The 2500-nt window shown below is 30.9% G+C and overlaps 1 protein-coding gene and 1 long non-coding RNA gene across 2 annotated transcripts in view; one reads left to right on the top strand and one right to left on the bottom strand.

The window, feature by feature from the left end:
• The window catches only part of LOC119609837, a 32385-nt gene that overhangs the window by 8147 nt on the left and 21738 nt on the right, over positions 1 to 2500 (top strand). The gene's annotated exons all lie outside the window — the stretch shown is intronic.
• The window catches only part of LOC119609835, a 17808-nt gene that overhangs the window by 14449 nt on the left and 859 nt on the right, over positions 1 to 2500 (bottom strand). Inside the window, 4 exon segments of the mRNA XM_037964808.1 lie at positions 272 to 669; positions 739 to 943; positions 1158 to 1730; positions 1796 to 1929. Coding sequence (XP_037820736.1) covers positions 272 to 669; positions 739 to 943; positions 1158 to 1730; positions 1796 to 1929 — 1310 coding nt within the window.

The following is a 2500-nucleotide window of genomic DNA, read 5'->3' as shown; positions in this document are numbered from 1 at the left end:
AGATAGATAGATAGATAGATAGATAGATAGATAGATAGATAGATAGATAGATAGATAGATAGATAGATAGATAGATAGATAGATAGATAGATAGATAGATAGATAGATAGATAGATAGATAGATAGATAGATAGATAGATAGATAGATAGATAGATAGATAGCTAGATAGATAGATAGATAGATAGATAGATAGATAGATAGATATATAGATAGATAGATAGATAGATAGAGTTATGTAATCATTTCAATACAGCTAAATTGTCAACTCACCTAAGGCTAACTTATCAAATTCGCTACTACAAGATGAATTATCCTCCATTTGAGAACGCACACTAACTAATGAAGTTTCTGGGTCTTCACAACCAAACTTAAACTCTAGATCCTCTAGTTCTTCTTGTACGTTTTCATCAATATTTTCTGCTCTTGCTGACAATTGAGTGTAATAAAATGGATCATTTACTGTGATGGGCAAATGTTCCTCTATATTGCGGACATTTAAAATTAATGGTGTTTCGTTGCCATCATTTCGTACGGTACACTGTACGGTTATTGGTACCGTTAGGGGATTCATAAGTAATACTAAACGTTTTTGAGGTATAGCAATGGGTATCTCGCCAAAGTCTACAATATCAGGAAAACATTTAACGCGTACATGTTGAGAATAACCCCTGAGAACAAATGAAATATCAAGATAATTATTTAGTTGTTATTAAAGATTATAGGAAATATTTATTTACTTTATCAGCATAGAATATATACCACCATTCTTAACCTTAAATTCCAATTTGACCATAAATTTACCAATCACCGTGCAATAGAATTGTATTTTAAATGTATTACTTTGGTTAGGTTTTAAAATTAATCCTTCTTCAGGTGTTGCCTTTATATGAGCTGTTTCCCGATTTATTACATCATGTAAGTATACATGGGCATCACACAATTCTGAAAATAAAATTCAGATATACATATTTATTTGTATCCACATTTAGTTTTAAATTCAGTAAATCTGTACATTTTCGTCCTATTATATATCGACCGCATGCAAAAATCACTCAAATTTACATGATAAAAATGTACTGAACTGATTTACCGATAACGAAAATCTGTGATCACTTCATGATTCCATCATAAAATGTTCTTCCGATTACCAACTTACCATCATTATTCACTGCTTTTATTTCAACACAATGTTCTTCACCAAAATATACCTGATGTAAGTCAAGAACTGCTGGCAAAATTTTAATTTCAGGACCAATAATTTGACCACTTAAACAAATATTTTTTTGAGCATCTTTCCAAGAAACGCTTAAAGCAGTTGTTATATTAAATGGCGAATTAACATTATCGGCTGGTTGAAAATCTTTGTGCATAATTGGACGAAAAGTAATTTGTACCGGAAACGAAGTATTATTCGGAATAGTAAAACATTTGGGTTGAAATTCAAAATGTCTAAACGGAAATTTATCTATAGATGGTGGATTTTCATTGGACCCCAATGTTGATTCCTCTAAAATTTGTGTGCTTAAAAAAGGCGTAGATTGGCGGTTATACTCCTCGAGTGAAATAAAATTCACATAAAATACCATATCTGTAAGAGACTCATTGCATATAGAGAATTTTTGAATTTCTTCTCTTTTAAATTTTAAACTTGAAAAATTTATGTTTTTGCTATCAACGAATAAGGAACTGCGTAACGGTTCGTGGGCGAAGGTTATATCGAAATTTTCACCTGTTGAAATATGAAAAAAGGGCTTTAAATATTTTATAAACTATTTTTATTTTCCCCCAAAGTACCTGTACTAAATTTTAGTTTTAGATTATCAAAAACTACGCCCATATCCTTGCAATATAGTTTTAATAATATTTTAGCATAATCCCTTCTCAATATATTAAAGGATTTGGCATTGATGATAAGATTTGAATCTGAACTATAAAGTAAAAGAAATGTTTAGTTAGAATAATCCATAGGTAATTCAATAGACTAGTTCATAGGATAGTCAATGGAATGGGTCATAGGATTGACAAGTTAATAGTCTACTCAATAGACTGGTCCATGGATTAGTGAATGTACTTGTCGATAGTTTAGTCAAAGACTTGTCCATAGGCTAGTCAATAGATTAGTCAAGACACTTTTCTATATCTTATACAATTACCTAGTCCATATACTAGTATATAGAATAGCTCATATGCTAGTCAATAGACTAGTTCATAGATTAGTCAATAGATTTGTCCATAGATTAGTGAATAGACCCGACCAAACACTAGTCAATTAACTAGACCACAGACTAGTCAATAGATTAATCCATAGCTAACCATTAGACTAGTCCATGGTTTAGTTAATCCATAGTTTATTCAACGACTTGTCTATAGACTAGTCACTAAACTAGTCCATGAATTAGTCAATAGTTCATAGATTAGTGAATACACTTGTCCATAGTTTATTCAAAGACATGTCCATAGACAAGTCAATATACTAGTCCAGAGGCTATTCAATAGAAT

The sequence above is a fragment of the Lucilia sericata genome, unplaced genomic scaffold (genome assembly GCF_015586225.1).
Source record: "Lucilia sericata isolate MDLA Ls3-8-SP2 unplaced genomic scaffold, ASM1558622v1 Contig001065F_arrow, whole genome shotgun sequence".
NCBI lineage: Eukaryota > Metazoa > Arthropoda > Insecta > Diptera > Calliphoridae > Lucilia > Lucilia sericata.
The sequence above is the reverse complement of the archived record's forward strand: the minus strand, read 5'-3'. Positions and strand labels throughout refer to the sequence as shown.